Here is a 22,164-nt window from a genome sequence, read left to right as displayed (position 1 = left end):
GGTAATTTGGATGCTTACTAAATTGGTTGAGTATGGTCGCAAAATGGGAAAAAAAGTGAAGGCTATGCAAAGTGAAGTAAAGAAAAATGTACAGAGAACCAACAATAAAAGGAAGGAAACTGGGACTCAAATCAATGATTTGGAGCAGAAGGAAGAGAAGCATTTAACAAGAACAGAATGAAGAAACAGGAATTCAGAAAAATGAGGAGAGGCTTAGGGACCTCTGGGACAATTTTAAAAGTCCCAACATCCTAATCATAGGGGTGCCAGAAGGAGAAGAGGAAGAGCAAGAAATTGAAAACTTATTTGAAAAAATAACAAAGGAGAACTTCCCCAATATAGCCAAGGAAATAGACTTCCAGGAGATCCAGGAAGCTCAGAGAGTCCCAAAGAAGTTGGACCCAAAGGAGAACACACCAAGGCACATCACAGTTAAGTTACCCAAGGTTAAAGATAAGGAGAGAATCTTCAAAGCAGCAAGAGAAAAGGAGACAGTTACCTACAAAGGAGTTCCCATAACACTATCAGCTGATTTCTCAAAAGAAACCTTGCAGGCAAGAAGGAGCTGGCAAAAAGTTTCAAAGTCATGAAAAGCAAGGACCTACATCCAAGATTACTCTGTCCTGCAAAGCTATCATTTAGAATGGAAGGGCAGATAATTTGCTTCCCAGAGACAGTAAAGTTAAAGGAGTTCATCATCACCAAACCTTTATTATATGAAATGTTAAAGGGACTTATGTAAGAAACAGAAGATCGAAACTACGAACATTAAAATGACAACAAACTCACAACTATCAACAATTGAACCTAAAAACAAACAAACAAAAACAGACTAAGTAAACAACTGGAACAGAAATGGAGATCAGAGGTGTGGTGGGAAGGGGAAGAATGGGGGAAAAGGTACAGGGAATAAGCAACATAAATAGTAGGTACAAAATAGGCAGTGGGAGGTTAAGAATAGTATAGGAAATGGAGAAGCCAAAGAACTTATGTGTATGACTCAAGGACACAGGTGAGGGAGAATGCTGGGGGGAGGGGTGTTCCAGGGTGGAAGGGGATAAAGGGGAGAAAAAATAGGACAACTGTAATAACATAATCAATAAAATTGTATTTATTGTATATTAAAAAATAAATAAAAAGGCAGAGAGAGACTAGGAGAGGGATTGGAGAACAGTGCATGTGAGAGGACACAAAGGCAGTGAAAGGGGGACACTGAAAGGCAGAGGACAGAGAAAGATGTCAGTGGGAAGTCAGCAGACTTTTTGCAACCCCTGGCTGGGAACCAGTGTTCATGTCAGAGAGTTTTCTGTCTTTCCAACCCTGTGAGGCAGCCCCCCTCTAAGACCAGACACTGACTTGTTGAGGAGGATATGGCGTGCTTCTGCGCAGTGTTTCTGGATTACATCCCAATACTCATGAGGCTGAAGAGGCAGTTTCCCCGCCAGTAATTCTGCTGTTCGAACAAACCTGAGGTCTCTGAATCTGCCAAAGAAAGGGAGAAACTACCTCAGCTGAGAAGGTGCTTAATGACAAATTGTGTAGGATGGGCTCAAGGGGCATATATTCTCTTTCTTCAATGACAGGAGATTTAAACAAATCAAAACTCAGTATATCTGAAAAATTGGGGAGTCTGAGAAGGAGTGGATAGACCACAAAAACTCTTGCAAAGAGTAGATAAATGAATCAACTCAACAGGTGCTTAGTGAGTCTTCCTATGTGTTGTGCTGGATAACCCACCTGGGGAGGAGGTTTTTGCAAGGACTTCCTATTTAGCTGGCTGGGAACTAGGATATCAAATGGACCGATCAAAGCTCTTTACAACAATGAAGACACAGAGGATAGGGAGAGCAAAGTACCACTTTCACGATCAAGTGGGTTGTCCAGCTACTCAATAAAACTTGAGGACAGCGGACACTTTTGATCTGAACTCTCAAACCCTATGGACCTACCCCTGACAGTTCCACCAAGATACACACACATCGCCTCCCTCAGCATACTGCCTTACACAATACAGACACTCAAAATATATTTGTTGAATGAACACCCTCCTCTGTGATGCTCTTATCTTTTCCTATTCCTTTCAGATCAATGAAGAAGTCGCCTTTCACCACACTCCCCACATGTTTTCTTTGGCTCTTAGGGCCACCATTTCTCTTCCTAAAATCTATTCCATTCATTTGTAAATCACCCTTTTAAATCATCAGTGCCTATCACTTCCCCAGTGAGATCTCTGCTCTATTTCTTAGCTTGTCTCAGTTTTTGCTTCTCGTTTTCATCACCCACTGTAATGACTTTCAGACACTCTTCTTCCTAAAATCTGGCAGCCTGTATTCCTTTTTGTTAGAGGCAGGGAACTTAGTCTTTATCTTGTCTGGCCAGTCACAGAGCCCTGCCATGGAAACATAGAACCTGAGGACCTCACTCACATTTGTTATTCAACCACAGCATGGCCTTTGTCACCACCTGATTATTATGTTACGCATCTTTAATCGACTCCTAACAAACTTTCTCACAGTGAGCAGAAAATTTACTCTTCAGACCACAAGCCTCATTCTGTCTCCAAACATCTCACCCTTCACAACTAGGTGACCTCTTGTAATTTTTAAAGTTAAATAGTGCAGGTCATGTAAGAAAATTACTCTGTATATCATTTCCTGAACAAATCTTTGTCATTGCAAACTTTTTTGATTCAGCTGAGAAAAACTTTATGAATCATTCTGGTTCATTTTTGTGCCTTTGTTGCCTACATAATTTTCCTTACAGAGCCATGAAAAGCAGGTGGTAAGAATCCTTTCTTCTCAGTAAAGGATATAGGTTCCATAATTTGTTATCTTTATTACGTAATCCAATTAAACTCACAAGTATATCCTCTCTGAGCCTCTAGCAATTTTACCAAGCCTGAGACTGAGTTCCTTGTCAATTTCTAGATTAATTTATTCTTTGAGGCCATAACCATGCTTGTAGTTAAAGCAGTATCTTCACTTATGGAACAACTACTTTATGCCAAGCACTCTTCTAAGCACTTCACCCAACAACACCATGACATAGGCAGTGTTATTCCCATTTTGCATATTAAAAAAGGGGGCCCAAAGAGATCAACTTCCCCCATTAGTGACAGAGCAAGAATAGTAACAACAGAGCAAAAACTAGAACGCAGGCAGTCTAGTTTCAAAGCCCACTCTATAAATTATTACTCTGTCTACTTCAACCTAGTTAGAAAATTACTTATCTTTTTTCAGTGTATTGATTGGCACCTCCAAAGCCTTAGAAAACAGAATTCAGTTCAAAGAAGGAATGCTTTTATTTCTTATCATTGGTGGGCTCCACTATAGGTTGACTTCCTCTACATTTCCTTTCAAAAATATAGGTAAAACTAAGAACGTGAAAAACAAATAAGTTCTTCAAGATAAAACACATTCTAAGCTAGAGATCCTCCCCAAAACAAAATATTTCAGCTAATAAGTTCAGCCAATCAAATTTAAACATACCTCTATTTTTTTTTTTTGCCCCTTATTTTTCTAATAAAAAACCCAGATGGTGGCAGCTCAGTGTGTCATTAACCTGACCTGTCAGTGAACTCTGGTAACCACATTCTCCCACCAGGATTTGCACCCTCTCTTGAGGGGCCCATAAAAAAATGACAGTCTTTCTTCCTAGCGCAATTGAAGAATGGGTACACAAAATGTGGTATAGCTATCAATGAAATATTGTTTCGCTATAAAAAGGAATGAAATCCTAATATATACCACAGTGTGGATGAACTATGAAAACATCATGCTGAGTGAAAGCAGTCAGACACAAAGGACCACATGATTTCATTTGTATGAAATGCTCAGAATAGGCAAACCCACAGAGAGGTTTTGTAACAGGGCACAGCCAGCCCCCCCCCCAAAGTGTATTTGTAACGGGGTCCAGAGATTGGGGTGTCCAAGAAAAATATATTCCCCACCCCAGGGCAGGCCGCTATGGGGGATGGGAGCCTTGAGCAAGGCCATTGAGAAGTCAGTTTTCTTGTCAATAACGGGATAGCTACGTTCCTTCTTTGCAAAGAGGATTATTTGGCATATCACCAAAGCTAATCAGGAAGGTTTAAAAGACTTAATATAGAATGTGAGAGAAAACAGAGAGAGAGACAGGGGCCTGCAGGAGGGACAAAGGGACACAGGCTCTGGGGAACAGTGTGACGACCAAGCGGGAAGAAAGAGGGGAGAAAGGACTCTTGCTAGTGGGCTGGGAGAAGGTGCCACATGGTTATGGATTAAGAGCTGGAGATTGCAGCGACGCAGTAGATGGTGCTGAGACCCGCAAAACGCCTGCCTAGCTGAGCCCCAGACTTCTATTCTTTTCTTTCTTCTGAAGGACGGTACCCTGACTGGCCTGACTGGCTTAACTGGGCAAAGGGTGGAAGACAGGACAGTGTGTGTGCTGGTGGTTGTTTTGAAGGGCTTTTGAGGTTTAAGGGTGACATTTAGCCATTAATCACACCTGTATAACTTTTGAATAAATAGTTCCTTTTCCTTTTCACCAAACTCTGCCATTCAGAGCCATAATTCCAAGGGCGGCGGGCAAAGGACCCACAACCGAGGGGTCCCGGGGAAGGAGGGTGTCGTTTCGGTAATAGCATCTGGGCATCCCCCGCCACGGGTCCTTTTGTTCGGTAACAGTTTCTGCTTTTGCAGATTAGGGGTTGCCAGGTGCAGAGTGGAAGGGAGAAGGGGGAGTGACTACTAATGGGTACATGGTTTCTTTTGGGGATGATTGAAATATTCTTGAATTAGAATAGTGAGGGTTGTAAAAAATTTGTAAATACACTAAAAACTACTGCATTGTACACTTTAAAGGGGTGAATTTTATGGTTCGTGAATTATATTTCAATTTAGAAAGCTTTAAGAGAAAAAAAAAAGTGACTCTTGCCTCCTCTGCCTTCTACAACTCCTATAGCCAATTTAGTCATTGATGAATTTAACTGAGACTATTGCTGGCCACACTGTGCTGGAACTGCATTACATAAAGGAATAAGACCCAAGCACCCATACATCTCATATGTTAGAGAGAGACAAACAAGTAAAAATACAATTAGAATTCAATGAGACACATGCCATAATGGAGGCAATGGCTAATTAATACTTACTGGGTACTTAAAACATGCACTTTTAATGCATACATTAACTTATTTATTCCTCCTACCACCCTAAGAAGTAGGAACTCTCATTATCTCTAATACAGAGATAAGGCACAGAGAGGTGATGTGACACACCCATGGATATTCCCTGTGAAGCAGTAGAGTCAAGGTCTGGATCTGAGCAGGCTGGCTCCACATCTGTGCTCTTAACCAGTGTGCTCCAGTACTTAGAGAAACAGGTGCCAAGGAGCACAAGGGGGGTCACTGACCCCTGTGTGGACAGTGTCACAGTTCTTATTCCTTATTGGTCTAGGATTCTTGTCATTTCACTTCAAGGGAAGGTCTACACCATAGTGCCCAGCATAAGATGTTCTCTTCTGTGTGGAAGCAATAAAGAGAGGAAAAGTAAGAGAAAGGCCTTACTCTGAAAACCACAGTTCCTCCAGGCTGAGCATCATGGAGTTCACTGTGTGTAGGTGCTCCTCATTCCACTTCTTGGCATTCCCGTAGACACTGTGCCAGGGCACAGGGGCCCGGATCACTCTTTGAGGAAACAGGCAGGGGATGCTCTTGATGAAGAGCCTCTCTCTCTCCTCTGGGTCCATGAGGATGTAATCAACTATAACCAACAGGGCAAACACTATTATTCAGCAGAGACCTTGAATATTCTGTGCTCTTAGCTTCAGCACTTAAAAGGTAAACACTTGAAAGGTCTTTGGTAATCCCATGAAGATAAGTAAATTGGGGAAGCTCCACACTGTAGTTCTGGTTTTTTTGTTTTTTGGATTTTTTTCCTGAAGGTATATCCAGGAAGAAGGTGGGTGACTGCACAGTTTGGAGCACTAAGAACCTGGAATTGAATCCTGTTAGAATACCTAGCATCATGCAGGACAATCAACAAGTATTTGCTGATACTTCATTAATTATTAATTAACTTCTCATTCCAAGAGAGTTACCAAGCAAAATTAACACAATGGATGACACTAGATACTTATGATGGAAATTCAAAGACCAAAAATCTCACATTCTAAGGAAAAAAAGATTGGTAAAAGCTTCACAGTGGAAGTAACATTTGAGTTGGGTTATAAAGAATGAGTAGGAGTTTCTCAGGCAGGACAAGAAGGGAAGAGTACCGGGGGCAGAAGAAACAGCATGTAATGAAATACTTTTATGGCTTTTGAATAACATGCTCTAGGAGCTGTTTATTCTGTGGCAGAAATAGTAGGTGCCACACTACTATTTTCTGGAGTTCAGAAAATAGAGTTCAAGGTGATAAGACTGGAGAAGAAGGTTCTGACTAGAATTCGAAGGACTATATATGTTTATCCTTTTAATTTTGATTCTACCCTGTGATAGGCAAGGAGCCATTACACTGACACTATTAGAAAGTTCATTAAGAAATTAAAAATAACTAGACAAATTGCTAAAGATAGCTGTTGTCCAGATAAAACAGGAAGGTAGGAAACTAACATGATCACCCCTCCTCTTTGATATATTTCTCACATTACTCACCATCATCAAATAGTCCCCATGACCTACTATGAGCACAAGACCTGGGGCCACAGATGAAGAGGAGTGATGGTCAATAAGACATCTTTCGCCACCAAAAAGCTAACAGACTACTAAGGCAGTTAAGACCCATGAGAACCAATCTTAAATAGCAGTAGAGAATTAGCAGCACAGAACTTCCAAATCAGGGTGAGTTGAAAGTAGACACAAGAAGAGCTGTGAATGAAGAGGATGGAATGACCACAGAAGGTTGTAGAGGGGTAAAAAACACTTGGGAGAAGAGGCAATTATTGAGTGTTGTCCTCAGGAGAGTAGCTGCCTCACCTGTGAGCTTGTTAGAAATGCAAAACCTTGGGCCTGACCCAGATCTCCTGCATCAGAATTTGCATTTTAAGCAGATTCCCCAGGTTAAGCAGATGCACATTCATGTGTGAAAAGGGTTGGTACAGACATGAGTGGTGGTGAATTATAAGTTAAATGATGATTTTAGCATTTTCAGAGGAACCAGGGTAGAAGACTGAGAGTGAGAGGAAAGAAGGTGCCCTCTACATGGGAACTGCCTGCCCCATTTGTGCCCAACCTTACCGATGCTTTTGATGAGGCTATTGTAATAGTCATTTTCCTTCTCCTCCACGAGGAAATTCACCAGGGGTTCCAGGAAAGGACTTGTCAGCAGTGTGTTAGGAATCAGCTTCGAAATCCGAACCATCACTTCGTCCTCTTCAGGGGCAATCATGTCTTTTCGGATTCCATTGGTCAAATAGTAAGAATATCTCTTCCATAAACAAGCCACCAGCAAGAAAATGATCATGATTGGTATACCATGTCCACCTGACCACACCCATCAGCTGCCAGGAGTCCATGTGCACACAGCACCCATCCCCACCCTTCATTCACTACAATCATGCCTTCTGGGCCTGTGACTCCACACTCATTGCTCTAAGATCACTGGAAAGTTTTCCCCATGACTCTGGAGGATTCGACCAAAGCTGCAGAGATTTCAGTGAAATATAAAGGACTTGTGAAATGCCATGCAGACAGGAACAGAGGAATGAACCCAGGAACAAGGCAGCATATCTGATGAGATTTAAGAAGAGGAATGACAAGCTCCTTAAATGGCCTCAAATAAGTCATTCTCCTCAACAACACTAATCCTCTACAGAGTACTTTGATCCTGTGGCTTGTACCTGTCAGTTGGGGAAAAAGTCCCCAAAAGCCTAGTGAAACTTATAGTCCTTCAAATCCAACCATGGGCTTTTGAGTTTAGAAAAGCAACAGATGCACAATGTGAACAAAGATGGCCAATGTGACTTGGTGACATCAGAAAGTTTTGATTATTTAGGGCTGGACTCTAAGCTGCTGGATGGCTGAGTGGCTCTAGAAATAAATTATTTTAGATGGTTGAGAAGCACTAAGTGTAGGAAATGGTTTGAAGTTAGCTTTGAGTTTCAGTGCCAATTGTCCATGGTCAGAAGAGGCTGAGCTCACCTTTCTCCAACCATAATGGAAGCTAATTGTATAGTAAAAACTTCCATACTCCCTCATTTTAAGAACTGCCTGGGATGGAAAGATAGGCTCTGGTTAAAATACAGATTTACAGATTCCTCCTCAGGTAGTTTGGGTTTGTTTAAAGAAGCACTTCTAGTGACTTTAATTTTCAGGCAATTTTGAGAAATGCTGGGTAGCTCTTAAGAGCATGGAGACTTTAGTGTCAGCCAGACCTGGTATCAGCTATGTTCTAGCTTTGTCTCTTACTGACTGTATAACCCTGAGCAAGTTGTTGAATCAGTCTACACCTCAATTTCCACACCTGGGCAATAGGAATAATCATAGTACCCAGGTATTGAATCAGCTCAAGCATGGGTTTAACATGGAATTTTACCAATAGTACATATGAGTTTTTATTGTTAATCATCTTATTATACACTATATATACGCATAAGATATTTGCTTTAAAGATTTATTGTTCTTTTAAGATAGAGGTAGAAACTTGAAAGTCTACCTGGAATCAAGCAGGTAACATTAACAAGTGAAAGTTGACTGAACATAAACAAAAATAATAAATGGTGGAGACTGTGACAAACTGGAGAATACACTTCTCATCTAAAGGAGGCAGCTTTCTACTCAGCTTCAAATATCTTAATTTTTCAAGAGAAGTTAAAAATCTAGCTTATGTGAGATTTCCCTCATTTTCAACAAACATCGATATGCCCTGACCAGTGTGGTTGAGTGCTGTCCCACAAAGCAAGAGGTTGCCAGTTGGATTCCTGGTTAGGGCACATGCCTGGGTTATAGGTTCTGTCCCAGTCAGGGTGCATGTGAGAGGCAACTGATCAATGTTTCTCTTTCACACTGATGTTTCTCTTCCTCTCTTTTTCTCTCCCTTCCCTTCTCTCTAAAAATAAATACATAAAATCTTAAAAAAAAATCTATAGACCAAATTCAGCCTATGGTAGGGTTGCCAGGTATGTTGGGATATACTTACATCAAAAAGTCATTCATTGCATATATGAAATTTAAATGTAATTGAGTGTCCTATTTTGTGTTTTGTTTTTATTTTTCAAAATCCAGCAACCCTAGCCTGTGGATCATCATTTTGCAACTTATGTTCTCAGAGGACCCAAAGGTACTGATTTCTAGAGCAGATAATTCACAAACACACACAGACCCCTTCACTTAGTAGACTGTCCTGGGCTCTGGACTTTGGTATTTTTAAAACATTCCCTGGGTGATTGCCCTTCTCCTCCAGGTTAGAATCACTGAGATGCTAACAGTAACACCCAGCAAACTGAGTTACAGGAAGTAACAAGAATATACCTCCAAATCTGATTCAGATGGCTTGGCCTCTTTACTTTCTTTTTCCACCTCCTTCTGTAACATCATGTTAATCTGTTCCTCTGGACTCATTGGTCTGCTTCCTGGGGGGATCAAAGAGGTCACCACCTTCTTCCTGGGTGAGGAGGTTGAGGTATCGCGGGCCGATTTGGTCCTGAAAAGAAGATGCAGCTGAGCTCCTGCTTCTGTGCAAACGTTCTGTGCTGTCAGCCATTTTTTCTCCAGCCATATGAGCGTCATTCTGCAGTAGAAGCCCCCTTCACTGTGCCATCTAATAGCAGGGTGTGCACTTCAATAGTGACTTTTAACCATGGAACACAGCATAGTTATGTTAGCATTGGTATGCTCAGTTAGGTAATTTATTTTTTATATAGAGTCTAATATTCTTTTAGATTAAGGGGATTTGTGGGGGGAAAAAAACACACTGGTTGCTGGATGTCCAGGGATGCTGTGAAGCCAAGAAGCAGAGCATGGTTTTAATGAGAACACAGCCTTTTCTGGTTCAGCCTGGTGTCCTGAAATCCCTTGTACCCACAGGGACACCTTACCTGGTGGGATCCTCTTTGTCTCTGGGGGATAACTTCATTTTCTTCTTCTTGGGCTCTGATGAGCTTTTTGTTACTAGCATAGTGGAGAAGAAGGAAATCAGTGATGGCAATGGCCTTGAGCCATCCCCTGTCCACAAGGATGTGACTTTCAGGACTGTTCAGAAGCATACTAAGGGGGTGAACTGGTGCAGTGGGATGAGGCAGGAGATGTGGGCTCTAGTCCCATCTACACCACTAGTTACCTGTGTGACCCTGAAGAAGTGACTTTATTGCTTCAGGTCTCAGCTTCCCCAACTGTGAAATGGGGATGAGCATACCATCCATTCATCCATACATTTGACAGGTATTAATAACTGCCTAATAGATTCACTCACCAACCCTGTTGCTCTGTTTTCTAAATGTCAGGTATATTATTGTTTCATATTTTTCTTTAAATAGACTCTGAATTTTAAATCTAACATTTATTTTAAAAGAAATATTATCATAAATAAAACACAAGTATCATTTGTAATAAAAATAATTATTGAAAATAGAAAAAACAGTATCCTTTGCAACAGAGGGTAACTACAAATAAATTTAATAAATGACATAAAACTCTACTATTAAACATGTTTAAGTTTCTATCCTAAGGAAATTAACAAGTAATAGAGAAGTGTTAATGACATACTAATATTAAATTGACGTTCTGAAAGAATCCAATAGAACTGAAAACTCGAGACATATTTTTGAGTTCATACTTCAGCTCCTCAATCTACTCCAAACATAACAATAATAGACAAAATACTCTTTAAAAATTACAAAGACATTGCTCCAACATACATCTAACAAGAATTACTAAAGGATACCCTTAAATAGATATATGTGTACCAGGTGCATTAAATAAATTCATTCATACAAAGTACTATGGTTGGCAGCTTCCAAGATGATCCCTACCTCCTAGTATCATGCCCTTGTGAAATCTCTTTGAATGTGGTCTTGGGAACTCACTTCTAACAAACAGAATACGGTAAAAGTGATAAAATTAATTTCCAAAAAGACTGTGGTAGGGCCTCCTCTCTCTTGTTATCCACCTTGTTCTCTATGAGGGAAGCTAGAAGTTACAACTGCCCTACCAAGAGGGCCATGTGGCAGGGAACTGATGTCTATGGCCAACAGGCAGTGAGGACCTGAGAATGTGAGTGAACTTGGAAGAGGATCCTTCCTTGGTGACCTTTAGATGACTGTGGCCCTGGCTGACACCTTGACTACTTGCTTGTGAGAGACCCTAAGCCAGAATCACCCAGTTAAGCCATGCCCAGATTCTTGACACATAGAAACTGTGAGATAATAAGTGGTGGTTGTTTTAAACTGTTAATTTTGGGAGTAATTTGTTATATGGCAATCAATAACACAAGCATATAGAAAGCAGTGTTTGGCACATTGCAATGTAAGTTTTGTGGTGTATGGTAAATGTAAGGTTAGCCATCACAATTATTCCCATTTCATAGATGAGGAGACTGAGACTCTCTGAAGTTATCCAAAATTAGCTGCAGCAAGAGGTGAAGCCAGAACTAAAACCCAGGATTACAAATTTCCCTCCAGGTCTCCATTCTGAGCTGGTATACCAAAATGCCACAAATACCTGATGGCAGCTGCTGAATGGTCCTTTCCCTAGGGACACTGATGGTGACTGGCTGGTAGACCTTCAGCATGTCCTTCATCTTCAGGTCTCTAGCTGTCAAGGAGTAATTGTTGGCAATGGAATCGCTGGGTCCACGGTGGTGGTGTTGTTCTTTGAAGGGTGCAGCCAGGGTCCATGATGTGCGTTGCATCAAGGGTGGATAAAAGCTGTGTGACATGACAGTCTACAAGGGAAGAAATGCAGAGTGAGACACAATGAGGACCATCTTTTGCAGAGTCTGGGCTCAGAAGCGCCCTGGCTATACTCTTACTGAGACTCATGGAGTCCCATGTGCCTTTAAGCTATTTCTATTGGGTTGGCCAAAAAGCCTGTTTAGTTTTTTTCTGTAAAATAAAAGACATATTTTTCATTTTCACCAATAACTTTATTGATTTGGATATTTTGAGTATGTTCTCTGTCTCCTGCTATTGGTTTCTGGTGGGTAGAGGCCAGGGGTACTGCTAAACATCTTCCTATGCATAAAATAGCCCCACAACAAAGAATTATTTGGCCAAAATGTCAATATACCAAGAAACTTTGCAAACTACTTTTGACATGTTCAGTCAGTCACAGCACCTTTACCATATACTACACAAATTTTATTTTGTGTTTCAGTTGAGTTTTTACCTTTCTTGAAATAATAAAGCATAAAATGCTGAAAATGTTGCACACCTTCTTCCATTTTCAATATTAAAATGGCTACACAAAAATTCACCAATTTTGATAAGTTTTTTAAAAATGTACACTGATATGACAGCTGTCACAATGCAATCAAATTGTTTTGAATGAAGTTAAACACAGCTAAGTACTACTAGAGCCATTTTGTACGGAAAAAACTAAACAAACTTTTTTGCCAACCCAATATCTGCTGCAAACTCACTGCAAATAATTTCATTTAAAAACATTTTTTTAATCCTCCCTTGAGGACATTTTCTCATTGCTTTTAGAGAGAGAGGAAGGAAGAGAGAGAAACGTTGAAGCATCTATTGGTTGCCTCTCATATGCACCTAGACCAGGACGGGTCATACCAAAAACCTAGGTATGTGCCCTGACCAGGAACTGGACCTGCAACTTGATGATACTCCAACCAACTATGCCACATGAGCCAGGGCACATATACTTTCTGAATGGATGCCAACTGTACTTCTCTGACCACTGTGAGCATGATTTTTGAAGTCTGACTTTCAATAAACAGTAAGTTTGTGAGTCAGGTAGTTTATTTCTACTGTTTTTTATTTCCTACAGACATGGTTATAATGTAGAAATAATTACCCTCACTTTACAACTGAAGATGAAAAAATTCAGAGAGTATAAATAACACAACAGGTAAGTGAGAAGGCCAGGTTCTAACTCACCTTTGAGCTACTACAGTTTTCTCCATTGCTGCCGTAGCCTTTTCCATTGATAGAAATAACCAAAGCCACTAATCCCAGCTGTCAAGTCTTGACTACCTGCCCCCAACTAGTACCAGCAGAAGACCAGCAGCCAGGGAAATGTACCTGATAGATTTCAGATGGTTCCTCATTAGCAGAAAGAGGTAGAGGGGGCAGCTCGGGCTGCATCTGGGAGTGGCTCATATGATGTATGGAATCACTTTTGGGGATCTGTGGAAAACAGGAACAAAGTCACTCTTTAGGAATTAGGAGGGATTCCCAAGCCTCTAGGTAGGTGAGGAGTAAAGAGATTCCCCAAGAACAGTTTTAGGCTCAGAGTTCTGCCACAAAAACTTTTCTCATCCCCATCCATTGTGTAGGTCTCATTTTTAAATACTTTTATTTATTTTTCCTTTTTTAATCATGTTTATTCTATTACAGTTGTCTCAATTTTCCCCCCTTTACCCATCACCACCCATCCCACCCCCACCCCCACTCCCACAATCTATTCCCACTCTGTTGTCCATGTCCATGGGTCATTCCTATATGTTCTTTGTCTAGTCCCTTCCCCTTCTTTCCACCATCGTCCTCTTTCCCCATCCCCTCTGGTCACTTTCAGTCTGCTCCATGTTTCCATGCCTGTGGTTTATTTTGTTCGTTAGTTTATTTTGTTGAATAGAATCCACTTATAGGTGAGATCATATGCTATTAGTCTTTCATCAACTGGCTTATTTCACTTAGCTTAGTATTCTCCAGTTCCATTCATGTTGTCACAAAAGGTAGGATTTCTCTTTCTTTCTTTCTGTCTTTCTGTCTTTCTGTCTTTCTTTCTTTCTTTTCTTTCATAAATGCAGATTGATTTAATTTTTTTAAATGTCAAAGTTAATTATAAAATATTAAAAAATTTAAAACCATCATAGAATCTCAGCAATTTAACCAACATGACACCAGCACAGAAATAATCAAGCAGATCAATGAAATATAATGAGCATTCTAGAGACAAACGTATATATCTGTCTAACAATATAATACATGATTATGTTGATATTTCAGATCAATGGGTAAAATGCAGCTTATTCCACATATAAGGTACATGGACCACTATTACTTGAAATAAAACAAATATAGAGCCCTATTTCACATATTATACAAGAAATATTCAGGTGAGTTAAAAATCAATATGTAGAATCTAAGGAGTTTTAGAGGGAAATAGAACTAATATTTTTCATGACCTGAAGTAAAATATTCAAACCCAGAAGCTATAAAGTAAATATTGACAATATGGCTATATTAAACATTTAAGACTATATAGTAATATATACATAAAAAGAGTTAAAGGACAAGGAATAGAATAGGAAAGTATTTGCAATGCATCTAAAACACGGTTAATATTTTTTATTTTTATTTTTAGGGAAAAAAGTTCTACAAACTTTTAATCAATAAATCGATAAAGAATACCAAAAATCATTTAAAGCTTTTTAAAAATAATAGAAATAGGCAAGAAATATACAAAAAGAGGTTTAGTTTCAACAAATAGTAAAGGAACAATTAAAATAACACATCGTTGTCACACAGATTAATAGGTATTAAAAATATTGGTAATATCAAGTATTGGCAACTCTGGAAGGAACTAGGTATTCATAGAAACTTTTTCTTCATCTTAAAGCAGTCCCTTTAGCATATTTTGCAGTGCTGGTTTGGTGGAGGTGTATTCTTTTAGCTTTCTTTTGTCTGGGAAACTCCTTATTTCACCTTCCATTTGATTGAGAGCCTTGCTGGGTAGAGCAGTCTTGGTTGCAGGCCTTTGCTTTTCATGACTTGGAATATTTCTTGCCATTCCCTTTTAGCTTGCAGTGTTTCTGTTGAGAGGTCAGCTACTAGTCGTATTGGGGCTCCCTTATATGTTACTACCTCTTTCTCTCTTGCTACCTTTAGGATTCTGTTTGTCTTTGATATTTGCCATTTTAATGATGATGTTTCTTGGAGTTGGCCTCATTGGGTTCCTCTTGTACTTCCTGGACTTCTATGACTTTTTCTCTCCTCCAATTAGGGAAGTTTTCCATCATTACTTTTTCAAACAGGTTCTCTATCCTCTGCTCCTCTTCTCCTTCTGGTATCCCTATTATGCGGATATTATTACATTTCAGGTTGTCCTGCATTTCCCTAAATGCCTCTTCATTCTTTTTGAGTCTTTTTTCATTTTCTTGCTCTTTCTGGGAGCTTTTTTCTACCTTGTCCTCCAGCTCGCTGATTCGGTCCTTGGCTTCATCTAGCCTGCTTTTGATTCCTTCCACTGTGTTCTTCAATTCAGAAATTGTATTCTTCATTTCCTCTTGTCTCTTTTTGATAGTTTCTATGTCCTTTTTCATGCTGACATAGTTTGCAGTAAGTTCCTCATAGTTTCCCTGTAGTTTTTGTAATTCTCTCTGAGCTCAGTGAGCTCATTGAATTTCCTTAGAACGGTTGTTTGGAACTCAATATCTGATAGTTGACTTGCCTCTACTTCATTTAGTTCTCTTTGTGGGGATTCCTCCTTTCCCTTCGAGTAGGGGTATTTCTTTGTGTTCCCAGTATTTGTGAGACTCTTCTTTTTTGCTTCTGCTTCTTAAATTGATCTGTCTTGATTTCCTGACTTTATGCTCTGAATGTCTATGGTAGGAGACTGCTATTTTTACTTTCTGGATCTGTCTCTGATGATGTCAAATGTTGCCTCTGTGAGACCCTTAGGCAGTCTGTTCAAGATTTCCAGGAATATACCGTTTGTGGCTGTATTCTTCAGCTGTTAATCTACTTACTCTGCACTCAGCAGGGCACCTTAGACAACTCAGGGCAAGGCGGAGTCCTCACTGGGGGCAGGGTTATTGGGTCCTCTCATGCTGCTGCTGTGTGGGGAAGGAGACCGCACTGGGATCCTGCCAGCTACTCTCTCCATTCTCTCCCCAAAGCCTCTGTCCCCAGTCTCTCCTCAAGTGTCTCCAGACCTCTATGTGCCCCCTTTAGCCAGGGATCTACTGTCTGTAGTTGCCACTCTGCACTCAGAAGGCAGCTTAGACAGCATAGGGTGGGGTGGACTCCCACCTGGAGGCAGGGCTATTGGGTCATCTGACACTGCTGATGCTCAGGGGATTGGTCTCTGCCTGAGCAAGATAGCTGCTTCTGCAAGGGGAATGAGCCAGCACCAAGATTCTGCTGGCTTCTTTCTCAGTTCTCTCCCCAAAGTCTCCTTCCCCAGTCTCTCCTCAGGTGTCTCTAGCTGTCTACGCCCCTGCCTTTGCCAGACACCAATGTAAATGGCAGTTAGATTGTGCCAAAGCTGATTCTTCTGTCTCTGAGGTTTCAAGGCTCCAATATCACTTTTTAATCTGCTAACATAGTATATTTTATATTTAACTGAGATTGCTGGCTCCCACAAGATGCCCAGCTCCATTCAGCACCTCTTTATTTATTTTTAGATAAGGGAAGGGACGTAGAGAAGGAGAGAAACATCAATGTGTGGTTGCCTCTCACGCATCCCCTACTGGGGACCTGGGCTGCAAACCAGGCATATACCCTGACTGGGAATCAAACTGGTGACCCTTTGGTTTGCAGGCCAGTGCTCAATCCACTGAGCCACTCTAGCCAAGGCTGTAGGTCTCATTTTAAAACCATCAATCTGTGTCTTCTTCCACATCCCCTCCTTGGCTAAACCTCTATGAGCAAATTCAGATTTTTTTTTCCCCCTTGGAAAAGCCCAAATTCTAAGAGCATCCCAAGCTGCCCTACCCAGGCTTGTGACCAAAGGGGTTGCCTTAAAAAAATAAATTCTTGCATTTCACGTATGCAAAATGCCAAATAGAAATTTGCTCATACAGTAGCATTATATGTTATGTGTGTTTAACATAGCCACCATGTGCTTCCTATAAAAAAAATCACTTAAACATGTGAGTGTTTGAATCCACCATTCCATTCAGTAAGTGAGCCTCAGGGTACACTCTCAGTTTCCAAGTGCCTCTCCTTGAGCAGAGCTGAAAGTGACTGCAGTGTTGCATGATGCTGTGTGTGCTTCTCTCCTACAATACGACCCCTATGTGCAGGGCAACTACTTTATCTGGGGTAGTGATGGAGACACTGCAATTTGTTCCAACACTGAAAGGAAACTGCTGGGCTGGACTTACTGAGATGTGCTGTTGTACAGCACATTAAAGATAGTTGAAAGGATTCTCAAGAGCAATTGACACTGTGATTTTTTACCTTAGGCAATGACTTTGGACTGAACTCCTGTGTAATATAAGACCTTAGATTGATTTGATTTATTTGGGTTGGAAAATTATGTCATGCAGGGTATCTGGCAATGGATAGTGGGAGCAGGAAGGTATGAATCAGATGTTAGCCACCCCCAACCCCCAGTTAACCCCTCACTTGATGACTCTCAGCCTTCCAAAACAACAACTACATCTGCCATTATTCCAAATTATTATATACTGGGCATGTTTTATATGACAACTTTTATAACCATATTCTAGCTGAAGAAACGAGGCTCTGAGAGGATAGGTGACATATCCTAGCCACACAGAAGTGCTTTTAAATGCACATCACTCTATATCCCAACACATTGGGAAAAGTATCCTTTACACAAAAAATTACCTTAGGAATGTGCTGACCTTAAAATTAAAATGTGCAAACTCACAAACAGAGATACATATTGAGCCTGGAATCAGTAAAACTACTGATCTAATGGCCTCATTCAGTAGTTCTAAAAAATGATGGCATGAACCAACAGAACTTCATGAAACATGAGGATGCTCAAACTCCACCACAAGATGATTTTGAGACCCATGGACCCTGTTGTCTATCAACTTAGAGAACTTGCTTTGTTGATTTAAACACTGTCTGTCTCTCTGCTCTTGACCTCTATTTGAAAGATCCAAGAACTGGGCAATCACCTCCAAGAACCCCCTCTTTCATTACTGAAATTAATATCAGATGAAGTGAATAAAATGAAAACATTCTAGCATCAACTTGAAAGCAGGTACTATACTATCTAAGGTAGGTTTGGGCAGCAGTACAAAAGTCATTCATGGTTTTCATCAGGATCCCAAATGTACAACAGATACTGGTTGATAAGTTAGGGTTGTCTGTACTTCATCTTTGCAAGCAAAAAGGTTTGTGGTCAGTGGAAATCTTTCCTTTGGCCTAGTGTTTAAATAATTTTGAATAAAAATCTTCATCAAAAGTGCAACATGCCACACCAGAAATTTCAGACACCCTGAGTAAGTTACAAGAGAAGGAACGCGTAACTAAACCAAAACTAAAACCTAAACCCTCCAAAACCCTGCCTTCCTGTGGTCAAGGAAGGTGTTAACATTATTTAAAAGGCATCTTGGCATTAGTGCTTCTGCTCATGGTTGGGGTAATCCTGATTTCAGTCCTGACACCAACTGGGAAGTCAGTTTTCCTAACAGGAGTGGAATATAGTCCTAGTAGACCTAATTGCCTCTAGTCCAATTCCAGCACATGTTGTACAGAAGCTGATCCAAACCCCTGGCTCCAGGGCTGAGCACGTGACACAGGTCTGGTTAATCAGAATACTCCATCCTTCCAAGTACAGTGATTGGTTCAGCCATAGGCCTGTGACCTTTGGCTGCTGAGTCTTTCCTCACACTTTCATTAGAGCTATTGAGAAAGAGGCACTCTTAGCTATTTCTGCCTCATGGGGGGAAAGTCTTCCTTGGAATGAAACAGACATAGAAGAAAGCAGAGACACCAGGAGAAAGACAGACTCCCAGTGATATCAGCTGAACCCCTGGATCCATCTTGGACTTCCCAGTTACTTGAGCCCATAGACTTCCTTTTGGGTTTGAGCCAGGTTGAATTTTATTTATGTTCTTCCCTACTGTGAGATGGTCATCCAATGGATAGACACAGATGTAGTTGAGTCACAAAGAGATAAGCTATTCTTGGGATAATAAGGAAAGCAAACCAGCCTAAAGCATCCTGCAGAGCACAAGGGAGGCAGAACTTCTGAAGAACAAATTAAACTTTGACCTAGTTCATAGTCACGAGACTAAGACTTAAATACACACAGAACCATAATACTCTAATAGCAGAAAAGATCTCAGTCCATGGGACAGGAACACATGTGACATATGGAAGATCAGCAGATCTAGAAATCAATTCCAGAACAGAACAAAGAAGGTTTTTTTACCATACCTGGCTAAGAATTCTCTCTTCCTGGGGAAGAGATGGGGCTTTTTGTAAGAACTACCCAGTTATGCACAATGGTTTGTTAAAAATATTAATCCTTAAGTTTTATTTTAAATTACAGGGAGTTTCATTTCAGAGGATGGGCTCCAGAATTATAAACAAATCTACTTTAATTTCATAAAGTTTCCATTTAAAATGCATCTCTGGGCACTTCAGTGTTTGGCTACCTAATGGATCTTTGTTCTTACAACCAAGATCCTGACACTTAGATTGTGTAGAACTGCTACTTTCATGTGGCTTATTTCTGACTGCATGTGATGTTTGTACATCCTTCAAAGAGGCCATTTCTAAATGCTCACCTAAGGACTGGCTACAGTGGAATCACTATAGTCTTAGCTAAAAATAGAGTTGCCAGGGCCCCACTCCAAACCTTCTGGATCAGCATGTTTGGGAATGAGGATATTCTGATATGTAGCCAGTGTTAGGAACTGTGGGATGGAATATATGGCCTACTGGCCCTAAAAGTGAAGGGAAAGGAACAACAGGCGTCTACTCTTGAAATTTTCCCAGTAAAACTTGAGGATTGGAGTAAAACTAAAAAGCCTAAGTCAGCAAAAAGCATATTTCAAAGGACACAACATAAAAGTGTGATTAGCACACCTCCTCAGTCAAGGAATCCAACATGGCAATTGGTCTAGGATCAAAACATCCCCTTCCCATCCACTCCCCAATTCCCTACATGTTGAAAATACAGGTTAAAAAAATACGTACAAGAACAACAATAAAGTATTTAATTAAAAAAAAGAAATACACCTTAAAATTCATACATACGTTTGGAGATGAGCAGTCCATGTCATTCATGTTGTACATTCTAATTGTACCTATTAAAAATGAGTTGAATTCTCAGTTTCTATCCCTCTTACCAGTGGCTCTGAAATTCATACTCCCTTAGAGCATAACGGGGATACACAGAAAATGGAACTTTCCAGATGTTCTAAAAGCTTTGTTCACAGGCTTGTCTCTCTGAGGTCACAGACTTCAGCCCCCTGAGGAATTCCCTGATAGAAGAGGAGAGAAACGGAACCTAGAGAATAAAGAGGTAGCATTGGGGTGCTGCTGGGCTTTGTGCTGTGGTCCCAACTCCTCCTGCAGTGGCCACTCTTCCATCCCACTGAGGTGCTCCTCTTGGATCTTTTCCAGGAACACACTGAGTCCATTGGAGAAATTAAGCAGGGTTACATATTAAAAGATAGAATAGGGAGAAAGCATCCCACAAAACAATATCCCTGGCAGCCTGAACTCTCCTCTCTCTTCCTCTCTGGGCTGTTTTAACATTGGGCGTGCTGTTTGTAAGCCCTGAAGCCCATAACCAGGCTTCAGCATCTGCTGCTAAAGAAAGAGAGGCCTCTAGGCTCTTTATCTTGCGCCTAGATACAAGACTGGGCTTGACTTCACTTAGTGTCCTGATGTGTCCCATTACTGCAAGTTCAGCCAGGCAGCAGAAAATATGGTGACAGAAGGAAAGATGGGAGGGTGTTTTATAATGATCCAGGAATGTAGAGGTGAGTGGCATTAAGGGACTGGGCCTTTGAGGTAAATGATAAAAACTTTTTTTAGTATAAGTATGTTCCACTCCACAGTTGAACATACTAATATTAAAAAATGTTATGCTGTTTACCTGAAATTGAAATTAACCCAGGTGTCCTGTGTTTTTATTTACTAAATATGGCCATATGGAGAGAAGTCCACTGGGGTCTAGGTTGTCACCATCTCTATGGGTGAACAGTTTTCACACATTTCCTATTCAGTGCCCAGTGCTCCTGACAGGTCTTTCCTGAGCCCTGAAATGGCTGCTTACCCAGAGGTAACTGTAAAGACATGTAAGAGACTGCAAATGGATTTGTTTTACTGACCCATCAAATGGCCCTCAAGAGCCACATCCTGATGCCATGGAGAGATGCTAAGACCCTGGCCATAAGGAAATTAATAATGTGGTGGAGGAGGTAGCCAACATACAAGAAAAGTGAAACTTGGCTGGCCCTACAAAAATGACAGAGGTGGAAGGAATTAGGGATTCACAGAAGTGCCCCTAGATGGCGCCCTTGAACTTAAAAATACCAGTGGAAGCCGCATTCAGCGTCCCAAAAACAATACCCTCTAGGGAATAACGGTGGTAATGTTTTGTTCTAAAACAAACAAAAACCTTTTCTTGGGTGGTACTGCAGCAGAACCAAGTGCAGGAAGTCACACAGGACTAATCTAAACATAAAAATTTAGGGATACTTTATCTGCCCACATCCTCCAATCTCCACCCACCATTATTAGCTTCTCTTTTCTTGGCTCTTGTGGAGGCAGAATCTGATGCCTTAGCTTATTTTTATTATAATTCCAAACTTATTTTTCTATCTTCCAGCTTGATTACTTCTAGAAACATGAGTTGGGAGAAGTAATACCATCGAATATTTTGGAACCTATGTTCCTGCTCTGTGCTAAGTTCTTTACAGCCAGTCCTCACTGTAACCCTGTGGCTGCCTGTTTGCCTAGAGAGAACAGGATGTAATGGACACAGGCCACAGAATAAATGTAGGTCAACATAGATCCCATGTTGGAAAGTGCCTGATAACAAACTGTGGTGCAGTAGCAGGCCAGTGCTCAGGTTTCCTTTTACAGATAAAGCTGAGGCTCAGAGAGGTCACTCATCCCAGGTCACACAGTGACAGTCAGTCCTGGGATGAGAGCCCAAAACTGTTGGACTCCCCAAGCCCAATGTCTTTACCAGTATGCCCTATGGCAGTGTTTTTCTCAACCAGGGACGATTGAGCCATGATTGAGCCATTGGGACATTTGGCAATGCCTAGGGATATTTTTGGTTGTCACAACTTGGCGGGGGGGCGGGGGGGGGGGGGGGGATGGAGGAGGGAAGGGAGTACTAGT

The 22,164-nt window shown here is 40.9% G+C and overlaps 1 protein-coding gene across 1 annotated transcript in view; it reads right to left on the bottom strand.

Annotated features, from left to right (window-relative positions):
- DNAH3 (dynein axonemal heavy chain 3) overlaps positions 1–20,091 on the bottom strand; it is a 212,814-nt gene extending 192,723 nt beyond the window's left edge. The window contains exons 1-8 of the mRNA XM_054580923.1: positions 20,062–20,091; positions 13,174–13,278; positions 11,636–11,858; positions 10,015–10,087; positions 9,449–9,620; positions 7,217–7,406; positions 5,546–5,741; positions 1,357–1,482 (exon numbers count right to left, since the gene is read on the bottom strand). Coding sequence (XP_054436898.1) covers positions 1,357–1,482; positions 5,546–5,741; positions 7,217–7,406; positions 9,449–9,620; positions 10,015–10,087; positions 11,636–11,858; positions 13,174–13,278; positions 20,062–20,091 — 1,115 coding nt within the window. The remainder of the gene's footprint in view (positions 1–1,356; positions 1,483–5,545; positions 5,742–7,216; positions 7,407–9,448; positions 9,621–10,014; positions 10,088–11,635; positions 11,859–13,173; positions 13,279–20,061) is intronic.
- Positions 20,092–22,164: the final 2,073 nt, after the last annotated feature.

Source organism: Pteronotus mesoamericanus, unplaced genomic scaffold, assembly GCF_021234165.1.
Source record: "Pteronotus mesoamericanus isolate MK-2021 breed Mesoamerican mustached bat unplaced genomic scaffold, CSHL_Meso_final contig_64, whole genome shotgun sequence".
Taxonomy (NCBI): Eukaryota; Metazoa; Chordata; class Mammalia; order Chiroptera; family Mormoopidae; genus Pteronotus; species Pteronotus mesoamericanus.
The sequence above is the reverse complement of the archived record's forward strand: the minus strand, read 5'-3'. Positions and strand labels throughout refer to the sequence as shown.